Source organism: Trichechus manatus, unplaced genomic scaffold (genome assembly GCF_000243295.1).
Source record: "Trichechus manatus latirostris isolate Lorelei unplaced genomic scaffold, TriManLat1.0 scaffold00105, whole genome shotgun sequence".
Taxonomy (NCBI): Eukaryota; Metazoa; Chordata; class Mammalia; order Sirenia; family Trichechidae; genus Trichechus; species Trichechus manatus.
The window spans coordinates 297,782-312,354 of NW_004444041.1; the positions used below are offsets into that span (position 1 = coordinate 297,782).

At 35.5% G+C, this 14,573-nt stretch overlaps 1 protein-coding gene across 7 annotated transcripts in view; it reads left to right on the forward strand.

Annotated features, from left to right (window-relative positions):
• The window catches only part of LIN54 (lin-54 DREAM MuvB core complex component), a 96,750-nt gene that overhangs the window by 20,826 nt on the left and 61,351 nt on the right, over window positions 1-14,573 (forward strand). For all 7 annotated transcript variants that reach the window (XM_004383092.2, XM_023737573.1, XM_023737572.1 and 4 more), the window contains 2 exons: window positions 907-1,030; window positions 7,160-7,302. In XM_004383092.2, coding sequence (XP_004383149.1) covers window positions 907-1,030; window positions 7,160-7,302 — 267 coding nt within the window. The remainder of the gene's footprint in view (window positions 1-906; window positions 1,031-7,159; window positions 7,303-14,573) is intronic.

Sequence of the window (14,573 nt, forward strand, 5' to 3'; positions counted from 1 at the left end):
AAATAGTACTGTTCAGAGTCTCAGTTTCCATATCTGCCAAAAGATAATATTTAATGTCCATCCTGCTCTAAAAATCTATACTTTTTATCATAGCTAAATTTCTGCTCCTAATTTTTAGGGGAATCTTTTTCTTTACATACTTTGATAATTTTAATCTGAAAATACAGGTAACTCTCCCTTCCTTGATTTGTGGAGAATTTTAGTTCAGGTCAACAGCATGCCAATATATAACTTCAGATCAGAGATGAATAAAATATAGATCCTCCCTTCAAGGACTTTATGGTATAGTAACAGTATTTTAGTAAGTAATGTTTCAGAGCCTTTGTCTTTAGAGTAGCATTTGTTTTAACCAAACTTGTCTCTCTGTACCAGAGGGCATTAGCTTGTTCAGTTCTTCCTTTATCTACTCCTCATGTGTAGATCTGAAGTTGAAAATCTGATCATAAATTTGTCTTTCATGTGTATTTATATTTTGCTTCCAGAGGCCAATGTAATTATATTTACAGGTGGCTTCATTATTTGTGCTGTACTTTCTTAAATAACTACTGTACTCCATCTTTTTATTATTGAAGAGTTTACTTTGAAAAAGAATATTGCTATACCACAGTGTTCTGCTTATTATTAAATATTAGTTTAGTTTTCATCATATGCATATATTCCAGAGACAAAAATAAGGATTTACAATAAAATGCAAATGTATTATCATATGTGGGCTTAAGAGTGTGATCATATTAATTATATTTTGATGAATGGCTGTATTTTAAATGTTTTTAATGTTAAACCTTAGATATATTTTGTCAAATAAGCTGGTTTCACATGTAGTTTTGTGTATGGATCTTCTGTCTAACTTTGATTGAATAGGTATTTTATGAAAACATGGTCTTCATAGTTATTTATATGTTTCAGATTGCTAAGAAGCCTCGAACACCAACCTCTGGTCCAGTAATCACGAAGCTGATCTTTGCAAAACCAATTAATAGTAAAGCAGTTACAGGACAGACAACTCAAGTATCACCACCAGTCATTGCAGGTTATATTTCTTTATGGTTTATTAAGCCAAATATTTACCTTCCTATTAGGTTTAAAACAGGCTTTTCTGCCACCTTAAAATGTTTTAGTGCAACAAACATAGCATATTATAAACCAAACTAGTTAATAAGAAATACTATACTTACTAAATGTGTGTTTCAAACAAAATGCCTTATCTCAAAATCAGTTCATTACTTCAGTCTTCTTAGTTTTTGGTAGACCTTTGTAATGAAAATATCAAAATATTAAGCTTTAAGAAAACCAGCTAACATTTATGTAGTGTTTATTGTGTGTCAGGCACTGTTCTAAGCTCTTTACATATAATGACTCATACAACCTCTGACAATCCTGTTAGATAGGTACTAGTAATATCCTCATTTACCAATGCGGAAACAGAGACACTTAGCTAGTATATGGTGGAGCTGGGATTAGAACCTAGACAGTTTGTCTCTAGAGTACAAGTGCTAATTCTGGTAGGTTTTAAATTAATACACATGGGAGTATAGTATTTCATGGTTTCTGTTTGAAATTTTGGTTTCAGTATTTTAATGTGCACCATATGCAATTCTCTGAACAGAAAATTGTCCCAATGATGGTAATTTCTTAAGTGATAACAAGTTTTAGCTATATTTTTCCAGGAAACTCCTTTGGGTGGCTCAATTCTTTTTCATTATGTACTTAAAAATTTGTTATCACCAGTAACTGTAACACCTCAGAAATCTTGACTTCAGTTTACTTGCTCTTGGACTCCCAATCCAGCAATTCTTTGACCCTTACACTTTCTCATTAGTAATCACCGCCTTCCAGTCCTCAAGTCCTTCCGTAGTCAACTTAGTCTATAATCCATAATTATTACTTCCTTCCAAATACTGCTGATTCCTTTTCCCCTAGAAATATAATGGTCTGGTCAAGTACAGCTCTCTGTCTTCTCCTTGCCTGGCTCAGAGTAATTCTCTATCAGTCCTTTCCTGAGAAGTAGGTATGCAGGCAGCTCAATACTTCATAGAAAAATCACATGGCCATGGTGATTAGTCCTTAATTCAGAGCTATAGTAACATTACTCTTTTTACCTGTTACAAGATCAGTTCTCATTTCCATTGTGCTAAAGGCTTGTGGAAACAACTCTGGATGGTAGATTTTTGATTAGAGACTTTGAAATGCTAATTATTCATCCTTAGAATGTGTATTTTTGGAGAGGGTACTTCACATCCCTAGGGTATATATTAAAACCATGTAACTGCTCTCTTTGAGAAATTTAAAGACAGTATAACAGTAGGCAACTCTGAAGCCAATGGCCATGATTTGTCATTTTCCTCAGGCTTTGAATTGTACGTAGGGTGACTTCTCATTTCAGCAGTTGTGAGAAGGGGTGAAAAGATTGTAGTTTGAGAGCAGTGTTGAGTAAGTGTTCTCTTTGTTTTTGGGCCCTGTGTAGAAATGTTTGTGATGGTTTCAGGGGCTGGTGTCTAGAGGGCTTTCATGGGGGGCAGCTATGATCCCAGAGGAAAGATTTGAAAGGGTTTAGATTTGGTGCTGGTTCCAGAAATAGGCTGCAGTTGGCTGAAAGTGAGCAAGGATAGGATGTATTGAGGAAAAAAGGGACCAACGGAACAGTCCCTTGGGAGGCCTTGGGCAGGTGGGAGGTGCTTAACTGGGAGGAATGTTTAAATGCAGTGTTCTTTACTGTCCTTGTTTGAGAGAGTCTCTTAATATTTTTAGTTATGGGGGAAAATTGTATCCTGAACAATAGTGGTGTTTGTAGAAGTGTCTGAATGAATTTTTGGTTAATGTCAAGAGTCTGCCTTACCCCTCTTATATTTGAATATCATGGATGTTAATGCTGCGTCTTTGGGTCATTTATAATATGTTGCAGAATCGTTGTAGCTTCACCTTTTAATTGTAGACAGACTTATCAGCCCTTCCGAAATGCATAGAGATAGCCATCTATTAAATTTCACTAGAATTACTGGCATTAAATTTGCTTTGGAGGGAAAAATTCTACTTTTAACTAGCTTTTTAAATTAATACAAGCCAAATTTTAAACCACTGAAGTAGTTGTTGAATTGTCTTATGACAAGGAGGGTCTGTCATCTTTATATTGCAGCTAATGCTTGTTAAAAGTACAGTTAGGTTGTTTTTTGATGATTTTTGGGCCTCTCATTGGAGATGGGTATCTTTCTATCTTCCAGTCAAGATAAACATATTTGCATATAAACGATTTTTCTAAAACATAGATCTTATCACACCCTTGCTTAAAATTTTCTTGGCCTCATCCATTTGTGTCAGGGTCAAGTTCTAATGCCAGTGCTTTCTTAGCATTAAAGGAATTTATGATCTAATCCATACCTTTTTCATTTTCACCTCCTGTCAGCTCCATACCTGCTGATTTCACTGATTTTAAGAGATTACCAAATGGATCATGTTCTCACAGGTCTTAGGATCTTGGCACTGTTCCTTTTACCTAGAGTGCCTTTCTTTGTGCTTCCCTATGGCTAACTCATACTTTTAATCTGTGGTTTATCTCTACGTATCTTGGAAGTTTTAGCTCCTGGGTTTAGTTAGGTGCTCTTCCTCTGACCATCTCGATGTGTTCCCATAAAACTTGATTATCCCTACCAAATACGTACCTGTAATTAACCTTCTATTAAATTTCATACTAACTTTTAACTTGTCCATTAGTCACACTGTATTGTAATACTTGGTTTTCTTTTCTGTCTACCCTACTCTACTTGTGGTTTTCTTGATGGTAATTCTTTTATCTTGTTTCTCTATCTCTCCAGTACCTAGCATAGTTTCTGGTGGTCCAGTGAATATATATTGTTGAATAAATAAGTATATCATGGAGGCAGTATAGTGGTATGGTAGAAGAGGTATTGGGAGACCTGGGTTTTAATTATGGCTCTTCTATTGATTTTCTCTGTGATCTTGAGTAAATATATTATTTGTTCATCTTACTTATTTTTGTAAAATTTAGCCTCCAGCCACCTCACAAAACTTTTGAGATGGTTAAATGAGATACTGAGGTCATGATTATCAGAGCTTCCAAGGTACAAGGTTGCTTCAGAGGAGTAAACTTCATCACGATGTGAAAATACTTAACTAATGAGCTGATCTCTTACAGAATTAGTCCTTGCTCAGATATACTAGCTCCCTGCCCCGCTTATCACATCTGTAGCCTTTTGGAGTGTGTCTCTTTGTGATCCTTGGAGAGCACCTGACAGTACAGTGCAGAAGCCTTTCAAATTGATTTCAAGGCGAAATTGTATATCGTGCATACTTGCTTGAATCAGTCTGTGGAGCTAAGGATAAATGGAGATCTGAAGGTTAGATGAGATAATCAGGAAAAATGCTATCTGAATGATAACCAGGTGGGCCCCTCAAAGAGAGAATAACTTGAATTTCAAAGGCTAATAGAGAATTCTTGGGAAAATTGATGGAATCCTCAGATATTTTACAGAAATGGCCTTTTATCATGCCTGTCACACAGAGGTTGTCATTGTGCGTCATACAATTTTCAGAAGAATCCCCTCTGCAAAATGCAACAGTTGATTTACTCTGTTCGTCCTAAGAGTTACTAAATTTTTGTTAAATATAACCAAAAAAAAAAAGTAAGTTTTAGCTTTCTTTGTTACTTACTGTAAAATTTTTGTCCCTATAAAAGTAAATTCACTTTAAGTGGTCTTTTTCTGGTATTAATTATCCCCAGGAATTGAGGATTTCCTATATGAATGTTTTCTGAAAAGTATGTACAGGCAGCCCCCAGGTTACCAACGTCGAACCGATAGTTATGAGCCAACCCCCATAAAGCCTATTATGTTTAAAATTTGAGGTACATGCAATGGTTCGTAATAACAAATAGGTGCTACTTTGCAGTGTGCATCAAAACATTATTATTATTACTGTATTGTTATGTTAAAGATGTTTTAGTGTATCTGAAAGTTGTTCTTTAATTTTTTATGCATAGAAACGTACACTATATACTAAGACAGACATTTGACTGACTGACATTAGATATGAACCGAACCGTACCTAACTGTTCTGACTTAAGCACAAATTTGACTTAAAGACAGACTTAGGAACAGAACTTGTTCATAATCTGGGGACTGCTTGTAATGCCTGACAATTATGACATTATAGTAATAACTATAAATGATGAGAGCATTTTATGAAACTGTCTTTTGGTAAATTATTTTCTTAACATAATGATTGTTGGGGTTTCACGCTCATCCCACAGGTATTAGCTTTGGAAACCAGCACAGATAGCCATGTTATTTTACGCAGGCTCAACACTTTTAGGGTGGCCTAAACATATTTGCTGTAGTTATATTTCGTTTATATAGAAGTGAGTTGTTTACTTTTAATGTAATTCAGGTAAAAACAGCATCCAAGGAACATTTAACTAAAATTCATTAAGGAACATGTCAATAAAATTAAGTATAACCACGTACTACAAAGAAATTGAAAAAATTAAATTTAAAATATTTTGTAAATATCAGATGAAACTTGATTCACTTTTTTTTTTGTTTTTTTTTTTTAAAAACAGACTGTATACTTTGGCATTGTTATCAGGAAAAGTGGCTGAGGAGTTGCTAAATCTCCTTCCTTCCTTTCTGCTTTCCTGCCTGCCTTCCTTGCTTGCTTTCTTTCCTCTTTTCCCTTTCTCCTTCCCTTTCTCTCTCTTTCATCTCTAGCTGTATCTATAGGTTAAATCTAAAGTTTAGAGGGATTTTAGAGATAATTTAGTTATTTACTTCCTCTGCTTCTTGGGTACTTAAATTCCCTTTTTAGCCAATAGATTTGACTGTCCAGCATCTGATTGGAATGCCTTCAGTGACTAGAAATTCACTCCTTTTGAAATACTCATTTCGATTGGAAATGTTTGTTAGAAGTTCTTTCTTATAGTGAGCTGAACTTTTTCTCTGCTTTTATGCGTTAGTTCTAGTGCTGCATCTCGTATGATACAGATCAGTTCTAATCCATCAAGATGACAGCCTGAATCACAGGGTAATCTTGGTTTTGCTGTCTTAATAACAACCTCTAAATCTTGGAAGTTTAAAAAACCTGAAGTTTTATGTTTTTTACTCATACTTCATGATTATTTATATGTCCTACATGGGTAGGAAAGGGGCTCTTCTCATCATTGTCACTTTGGGATTCAGGCTGACATAGGAGCCACCATCTCAAATGTGCCAGAGAAAAAGAAAGCTTTGGCCAAGTCTTGCATACGCAGTAAATCCTCTGGCCCAGAAGTGACACACACCACTTCTACTCATAACTGATTGGCCAGAACTAATCACATGGCCCCAGCCCAACCACAAGGGGGCAGGAAGTGCAATTCTACCATGCGCCCAGAATGGGGGAACCAGGAGTACTTGGTGAAGGGCACTAGTGACTGTCACACAGTCTTTCAAGAATCTGGAGATCTTTCGTGTCTTCTCTTGCCTAGAATAAAAATTCCTAGTATTTCCACCCGTTGTAATGATTTCTAATGCCTAAGCCACCCTGATACACCGTAGTTTTTCTATATTGTTCCTCAAGGGTATTATCTAGAAGAGAACACAGTATTCCTGGTATGATCTGACCAGGGCAGCTAGAAGAAGCTTTTTTTTTTTTCTTTTGACAGCCTAAAGTCAGTGTTAAACCAAACTGTTCAGCTTAGGCCAGTAACAATCTTTTCTGTAGGTGTGGATTTAAATTGTATCTTACATGGCTTCAGTTCAAATAGGAAGATAGCTATAGTAGAGTATAGTATAAGTATAGTGTAATGTAATGTTGGTACAGATTCAAGTCCTAACTTCCAGGAGCTGTGTTACGCAGAGCATGTTGCTTGATAGTCCTGAACCTGTTTTTTGATACCTATAACTTAACAGTATTGATGAGAATATGAGTGCAAGTGTTTTTGTAGACTTTATGTAAAGTGATATTAAGCATTAATCAGAGGCATTGTCTTATTCTGCCTAGATTCACCACAGTTTACTAGGAACTCACTTAAGTATTAAGTTCACATGTTGATACATATGAAATAGTGAACATATATATACTACAGTCCTTGTGGGTGTAGATCATCATCACATAAATTTTTAAGCTATCATTTAAAAAGTCAAACTGATGTGCTGCCTCTCATTTGCAGGTAGGGTTCTTTCACAGTCTACTCCTGGGACTCCATCAAAGACCATAACAATATCTGAAAGTGGTGTTATTGGATCAACTTTAAATTCTACAACACAGACACCAAATAAAATAGCCATCTCACCTTTGAAATCACCAAATAAGGTAAAAAAAAAAAAAAAAATTGGCCACAAATGCCAAGTATTGTGGTTGATGCCTTTATTTTTTTCCTAGTCACTTTAGATACTTCAATTTTAATATATTCCCAAGCTAGTAACAGGCATTCAGTGAATACTGGATGAATTTAGTAATTGAGGGTGTATGACAAATAAAAAATTTACTTTAAATACATAGTAATAATCATTTTACATGTTAAGATGATTTCCATAGCCCATGTGAATGTGGGTACAGCAAAAATCTTTTCAATAAAGTACATTGTGTAAGTGTTCAGTTCCACTCCATTTAATATTTTAGCAAAATGATTGTCCTTTGGGTAAGGCACATATATATTGATTACATAAATATAGAATGTTAAATGTTTTTAATATTTGGTCTCTTCTGCTTAGACTGTTCTAGGCTTTTTGGAGATCTTTAGCTTTTGCTGGGTAATGGAATACCCTAAGTACTAGAAATTGCCATCAGATGCTGGTAACCATATTATCAGTGTTTTTTAAGCTTAAGTACAATACATTTAAAGCATTTGAAAGCTTTTCATAGTTTGTTTTCATTTTAATGTACCTATAATTTTACTTTCTGGTCAAGTAAGTAGTCTTAGCTCACTTTCCTAAAACGTACACGTATCATACCAGCATAATGTTTTGAAAACAGTATGTTTTAAAATACATAGTATTCAGGTGGAAACCAAGCATTGTTTTCTGTAAGGTGCCACCATTGAGAGTCTGGAAACATACTGCTCTTTGTACCCTCTTTCTTCCTTAATTTGTTCCCGCTCATAAATAGAGCAAACACTAAACATTTGCCTTACATTTTTTAAAAATCTTGCTGTTGGTTTCTGTTTTGATGAGGCTTGTATACTAGGTATAAATTTGATGTCTCTTACAGTTTCTTAAGATGGGATTCTGCCTGCATAGTACCATAGGTAATTATTTACCTAAATGGAATGAATTCAACAGATACTCAAGTGCTTACTGTGCGCCATGCATAGTGATAGATAATGGGGATAAAAGCATGAGTAAGATCAAGTTTTTAATTCTGGGAGTATACAGTATAATAGGGGTGTTAGGCTTAAAAGTTAAAAATGGCCCTAGAGAATCATAATCATCACAGGTGTATTGATGAGCTCTATTATGCATATCAGGGAAGAGTTATACAACAGAGGCAATTCTTGAAAGGCCTTAACCTGGTGGGTGGGAATTAGCTGTGGGTGAACAGAGGGGGCTTTCTGGATTCAGCTAATACTTTGCACAAAAGTAAAAACTGTAGCCCTTTCATGGAGCTATATTGTTTTGGTAGTAGGAGTGCTGAGCGTACTAAGATTAGACGGAAGGTCTCATTAACTTTAGGGGTATTTGGGTTTTATTCTTCTTAGACTTTCTGTGGCTTTTCATTGCCTTTAGGACAGCAGTTCTTAACCTTGCCTGCACATTGAATCGCCTGGGGAACTTACTGATGCCTGGGTCTCATCCCCAGAGATTCTGTTTTAATTGGTGTGGAGTTTGGTCTGGTATCGGGATTTTTAAAAATTCCCTAAGTGATTCTAATAGGTAGTCAAGATTGAGAACCACTGCTGTAAGATAATATTAGGTTTGTACTTTTAAAAAGAATACTATTGTGGTATCATGAAAGATAGTTTGCGGAAATGTAAGCCTGGATTCTGAGGGAGACCAGTTAGGTTAGTGATTCTCAACCTTAGCTGCACTTGAGAAGCATGTGGGGATTTCTTGAAAAAAACTAATGACTGGGCCATACCTAACCCCATTTACATCAGAATCTTTAGGCTGAGGCCTAGGTATTAAATTTAATATTTTTAAATGCTAGAGTGTAGGCCAAGGTAGAGAATCAGTAAGTTAGATTATTATAGTACTCAGGTTTGAGCTAGGTTAGTAAGTAGCTAAGGGGCTAGGGAGGAAGATATGGGTTGAGAGAGATTTCAGATCTAATGACTAGATGGGAGGGAGAGAGGGAGAATCTAAAATAACTCCTAGATTTCTAACTTGAATAACAGGTAGATGGTGGCACTATGGACTAATATTACTGGTATATGGGCTATACCTGATGGCGTACAGGTAGGAAATAGCTTTATTTTTCTCCCATCCTTGCTGACCTTACTTCCCCTGCCTCTTGATAAGAGGTCACTTTTAACTAAAAAAATAAGTCTTATTTTACTGATTAAGAGTCATAGTTACAAAAAATCCAGTCAAATATCAAAAGTTTATATCCTATTTAAAACTTCTGTTCCCTCAACTCAGGCAAGATGATTGGCTACATGGTCAACATAAAAAAAAAATAGTATTCTAGACCATGTATGTTTAATGTAATTATCGATATGATTGGATTTAAATCCACTGTATTACTACTTGATTTCTCTTTGTCCCATCTGTTCTTTGTTCTTTCTTTAACTCTTTTTCTGCCTTCTTTTGGGTTACTTGAATAATTTTTATGATTCTATTTTATCTCCACTGTTGGCTTATTAAAGGAGCCCTGTTGTCGCAGTGGTTAAAGCACTTGGCTGCTAACAGAAAGGTTGGCAGTTCAAACTCACCAGCTGTCCTGCGGGAGAAAGATGGTGGCAGTCTGCTTCTGTAAAGATTTACGGCCTTGGAAACCCTATGGGGCAGTTCAACTCTGTTCTGTAGGGTCACTATGAGTTGAAATCAACTCAGCAGCACACAGTAACAACATTGGCTTATTATAATTTTAAATAAATTTTTTAATGGTTGCCCTAGTGTAAAATATACATTTTTAACTTATTATAGTTAAAAGGTATACATTTAACTATAATAAGTTAAAAATGTGTACCTTAAATTTGTATCACTTCACATAGGATAAGAACCTTAGAGTACTTCTAGTACCTGCCTTTCATCCTTTGTGCTATTGTTGTTAAATATTTTACTTTTACAACTCCACAGTATAATTTACTATTTTTGTTTTAGACAAAATTAACTTTTGAAGCAATTAAAAATTAGAAAAACAAGTCCTTTATATTTACCTTCATTTTGACTATATCCTATACACTTCATTTCTTTGTGTAAATCCAAATTCCTTCTCCCTAAAGAACTTTTTGAAATATTTCTTTTAATGAAAGTCTGCTGACGACAGTCTTGCAACTTTTGTTCATATGGAAAAGTCTTTATTTTGCCTTTATTTTTGAAAGACATTTTTGTTGAGCAAAGAATTTGGGGTTGACAGTTTTCCCCTAGTGCTGTAAAGTTGGCAGTTCATTGCCTTCTGGCTTGCATAGTTTCTGGCAAGAATCTAATATTACCAAACTCGTTGGGGAAGATCAGACATGTCTAATGTTTTCTCAATTTCCATGCTATAATTTTTGTCTTTATTCCTGTGCTTTGTAAGTAATGTGTCCCTTTTGTTTTCTTTCTGGCTGCCTTTAAGATTTTATTTTTGGATTTCTTTGGTTTGTTGACTATAATGTGTCTAGATGTGTGTGTTTTCGTTTTCTTTTTAAATATATATTTTTATCTTGCTTTTCAGTATATATACTTATCCAAGCTTCCTGGATCTTTGATTGATTTATTACTTTTGGAAAACTTTTGGCCATTATCTCTTCAGATATTTGTTCTGCCCCATCTCTCTTTCTTCTCATTCTCAGACTCCAGTTTCAAAGATGTTAGACTGACGTACTTCCATAGCTCTTGGATACTCTAGTCTGTTTTTTTCCCTAGTTCTTTCTCCTTTGTCTTTCGGTTTAGATAATTCCTATTGAAAAACCGGTTGCTGTCCAATCAATTCCGACTCATAGCAACCCTGTAGAACAGAGTAGAACTGCCCCACAGGGTTTCCAAGGAGCAGCTGGTAGATTTGAACTGCCAACCTTTTGGTTAGCAGCCAAGCTCTTAACCACTGTGCCACCAGGGCTCCAGTTCCTATTGAGGTGTCTTAAAATTTGTTGATTATTTCTTCAGTTGTGTAGAGTCAACTAATGAGCCCACTGAAAGATTCTTCATCTCTGATAATTGTATTTTATTTCTAGCATTTCCATATGTCTCTTCCTTATAGCTTTCACCTCTCTGCTGAAAATCCTGTTCTGTTCATTGCATGTTGTCTACTTTTTCCACTAGATCTGTTAACATATTAATCATAGTTATTTTAAAATCCAGTGATTGCAGCATTTGGGTCATGTCTGAGTCTGGCTCTAGTTTTATTCTTGCAGGGACCATCTGGAATTTTAACCTTATGCTACTAGGTTGGGGAAACCATATTATATTAAAGGTAGGTGACTTAGCAGAAGAGTGAATCTGGGCTGGTGATTCATATGAAATTTCATCAGAAAGAGTTCAGGATAGTTGAACATTTGGAGAACTGAAATTCAAGGAAGGTAAGGGTTTGCAGAGCCTGAGTTCTGGAAAATTGGATCAAGGAAACAAGGATTAGAATCCTAGAGAACCTCTTATTTTCACTCATATAGGTCTTAGAGTAAGTAAATATTCCTAAAATGTAAAGCCTGGTCACATTTGGTATAATGTTGATGGGTACTTTTTTTTTTTTTTTTTTAATTAATGAATACACTTTGTTTTTTTATAGCAGTTTTAGGTTTACAGAAAAAATTGCACAGAAACTACAGAGAGTTCCCATGTATCCCTACTCCTCTCTGCACACAGTTTCTCCTATGATCAACAGCTTGCATTAGTGTGGTACATTTGTTACAGTTGATGAAACAATACTGATACATTGTGAGTAACTAAAATCTGTAGTTTACATTAGGATTACCTTATTGTGTTTTACAGTTCTGTGGGTTTTGAGACATGTATAATGTCATGTATCCACCATTACAGTATCATGCAGAATAGTTCCACTGCCCGAAAAATGTCCAGTGTTTCACCTATTCATCCCTTCCCCACCCTCTGTAAACCCCATAATTTATTTTTTTAAAATTGGTTCCCAACTTTTTTGCATAGGTGATTTATAATTCCTAATTAAAAAACAATCAACTCAAACAGAAGACAGGTCAACTATTTCTTTTTCGTGGGACTTTTACAAGAGATAATACTCAGTCTTTACGAATAAAACTGATACTTCATTATAATGCATCTTAAAGGTTGAAGCTGAGAAGAACTTAAGGACGTTACTCTGTAATATGAAAGTGTAACCAAGTTGGAAAGGATCCAATTCATTTCCATGTTCTCATCAGAAAAACAACCATGTACAGTCCTTCCAAAGAGACCTGATAATAATCTTGGACCATGTTTACTTTCTTGAAGAGATACTAAAGTTCATTTTCCTCACCTCATGATTTTAGAAGAAAATTTATGCGCTGGAGGAATATTAGAGAGAGATCAAAGAGAGCAAAGAAAATGACCCAAAGGTTGGAAATTATAAAACTTACGAGGAGAAGTTAAAAGAATTTCTGAAGAAGAAAAGACTAAGGGACTAGCCTGGAAAAAAAAAAGTTTCCCCACACCACCATGAATAAAGAAGGGGATGACTATGTGGTGCAGTGAATTACTTAATATGGCCCTTCTAGCCATAATCTTTGTAACTCCCCGCAAATGACTGGGTGGGACTATGCAAATGAGGTATATGGAACCCTAATAAGGGGATTGGTCAGTTTTGGTATCCCACTAGGCTTAAAGGGAGACAGAGAGAGTAGGAGCTGCAACATGAAGACAGATAGGGAAAGCTGTAACACTGGAGATGGTGAGAAGCAGCAGCAGAGAAATGGCAACAACAGAACCAGGAGACCGGCGGGAGACTGGGGTGGTACTTGTTTTGAAAAAATGTTTTTGTGATGAACATACATGTTTTCAGAAAATCTGCTCTGCTTTTGAGAATCTGGGCAAACTATCCTGGACATCCTTGAATACACCTTACAGTTGTCCTGCCCTAGGGAGCTCTATTCTTTTTTGCCCTTTATTTTTGCAACAGTCTTTCCTGTTTTCCCTGCCTGTGGTAAGAAATTGTATCATCATATATAGCCATTTAGAATGCAAAATGTACTTGACTGCCGTGTAAGGAATTTCAGGGCCTAAGCTGTGTTCAGATGGTTAAACTAAAAGTTTTGTACTTCTCTAATTTTTATGACCCGTATAACTTCTTGAACTTCTCCTGCTTCTAGGTCTGCCAGCTTGGGTAGCATTCCATGAAGTTTCTATAGTTAAATTCTAGAGTTAACATTTTACTATCCTTGCTTTATCACTTATCTGCTCATTCTTCTCATCTTATCTTTAAATGAATTCCAAAGTAAATTGCAGATATCTAGTATACTTCCCCCAAAATATTTCATTAAACATATCATTAACTAGAATTCACCATATGTTAGAGTGGTTTTTTTTTTTTTTTGAGGTAATATTTACTTAAATTCAAATTTGTAAATCTTAAAAGTGCCATTGGATGAGTTCAGACAAAATGCATGCATCTATGCAACACAAGGAGTCCTAGATGGTACAAGTGGTTAAGGACTTGACTACCAACCAAAAGGTTGGTGGTTCAAACCCACCCAGAGGTACCTTGGAAGAAAGGCCTGGTAATCTGCTTCTTAAGGGTCACATCCTTGAAAACCTGGTAGAGCGAAGTTCTCCTCTGAAACACATGGGGTTACCATGAGTAAGAACTGATTGGATGGCAACTGGTTTGGGTTTTTTTTGTATGCAGCACAAACCTCTTTTAAGATAACATTACCATCACCCTAGAAAGTTAACAATTTTTTTATTTCTTTCAACCATTTCTGAATATATCATGATAAACAGGGACTTCTCAGGGAAAGACTAATAGGTGTAATTATTAGTCATTTGATAAGTTTTGGTAAAAAAGCCTTTTTGATATATTTCCTAGAAATTGAGCAATAATGACTCTGAAGATTATAAAAAATTCTTTTCCTTGAAGTTCGGTCAGTTTCCAATATTTTTATTTCTACTAAATTGAAGGAGGACTTAAGTGAGTTGTCAGATCATTAAAAATAATTTTTTGATGGCAGACCACAGTGTGATTTTTGGTATAAAACTCAGAAAAAAATTCAAACTATTAATATATATTATTATGATAAATATTCTTCTGTCCATTCATCTATACTTGTGAGAACAATGTTTTCAATGTTTACATTTATTTAATTTTTTATTATTGTACTTTAGATGAAGGTTTACAGAACAAACTAGCTTCTCATTAAACAGTACACATATTGTTTTGTGACGTTGGTTACCAACCCCACAACATGTCAACACTCTCCCTTCTCGACCTTGGGTTCCCCATTACCAGCTTTGGTGTCCCCTCCTGCCTTCTAGTCCTTGCCCCTGGCTGGTGTGCCC